The sequence below is a fragment of the Seriola lalandi genome, unplaced genomic scaffold, assembly GCF_002814215.2.
Source record: "Seriola lalandi dorsalis isolate HSWRI2012SDOR001 ecotype SW California unplaced genomic scaffold, Sedor1 jcf7180002006495, whole genome shotgun sequence".
Lineage (NCBI taxonomy): Eukaryota > Metazoa > Chordata > Actinopteri > Carangiformes > Carangidae > Seriola > Seriola lalandi.
In genome coordinates, this window is record NW_019477148.1 from 1 (window position 1) to 1,209 (window position 1,209).

The 1,209-nt window shown below is 51.4% G+C and overlaps 1 protein-coding gene across 1 annotated transcript; it reads right to left on the reverse strand.

Moving 5' to 3' along the window:
* Positions 1-6: 6 nt before the first annotated feature.
* LOC147819999 (uncharacterized) lies at positions 7-1,199 on the reverse strand (the record flags this gene model as incomplete). The annotated part of the gene is made up of 2 exons (XM_087178850.1): positions 508-1,199; positions 7-411 (listed from the first exon to the last, which is right to left on the reverse strand). Coding segments are annotated over exons 1-2 (484 nt in total), but the record flags the coding sequence as incomplete, so codon positions are not given.
* Between the last annotated feature and the right edge of the window lie 10 nt (positions 1,200-1,209).

The following is a 1,209-nucleotide window of genomic DNA, read 5'->3' on the forward strand; positions in this document are numbered from 1 at the left end:
GGAGGCTCCCGATGTCGAAACAGCTGACGAGGAGGCCTGACTCAGAGCTCCTCAGGCTGTACCTCTTCTCTATAGTGGTGATGACGCTGCTGAGGTAGCCCGACACCATGAGCGACTGGATGAATGTCAGGTAGCACATGCAGAAAAGGAAGCAGCGCGAGTCCTGTAAGATAATGCCCAGGTACTTCCTACTGGGCAGGCGAATCTGTGCTAGCCTGGAAGCAAAAAACCCCGGGGGCTTCCTCCTTGCAATGTTTTTACTCCTACGGATCTCCGTGTTCTCCATGTACGAGCTCGGCCTGTTGAGCGCCGACTTCCCTGGCTTGGGTAGGTAGTTTGTCCTGGTTGGGGACTCTGCCTCGAAGGACTCGGTTTTGGCCGGGAGCTGGATGAATTCTGCGCTCTCTTCCACTGTTATGGACATTCGCACAGAACTAGCCAGTAAGGTTTCCTTTTGAGGTGCTGCGTCATTTAAAATAGGCATACTTTTAGATTTGAAGTTTGTACCTGGTTCCTCTAGCTCACTGGAGAACCCGTCCTCTTTCTGAAGCGACTCAGACAACTCTGCTTCTTCGTGGTCAGCCATTATGTTCAGTCAAACCCACCTTTCTTTAGGGGTTAGAAAAATAAACCAGCCCAGTTTCAAGCCTACATTTACAGTTCAGGGGCTGCTGCCCATTACATTTATTATTAATAGGTACATCTACTCCCACAAATAGAGTCTGTGGTGCCTAAAGAGGCCCAGAAAAAGCAAATATGACAACCAAACTCAAAGTAAACTCACAGCTTTTGCTTATCTGCAGCGCAGGCAGTACAGCCTCTGGGTTTGTTTATCTTGTCATGCACACTTGCCTTCTGCCACCATCTAATCCGGAGGTGGAGACCGCTCAGGCCTCTTCAGCTTGACCAGCGGAGCTCCAGGGCCAGGGCTCCCTGCAGATGCACAGCATTTCCAGTCTCAGCAGGACGCTGCTGCTGCTCCTCGTCTGGCAGGGATGAAATCAACTTGCAGAGCCTGCGACGCATCCCTGGCGCCCCTGCCAATGAAGATCACACAATGTCACTACATTAAATGATGATGCTCCCCTTCTCCTAACTCTTCCTTCCCAAGTCAAGGGCATCCCCCCCTCCACCCGCCTCCGATGTTATCACCGCACCAGCTGTCCTCTCTGCGGGGGAGAGAGGCTGTCATTTAGTGATTATATTTCT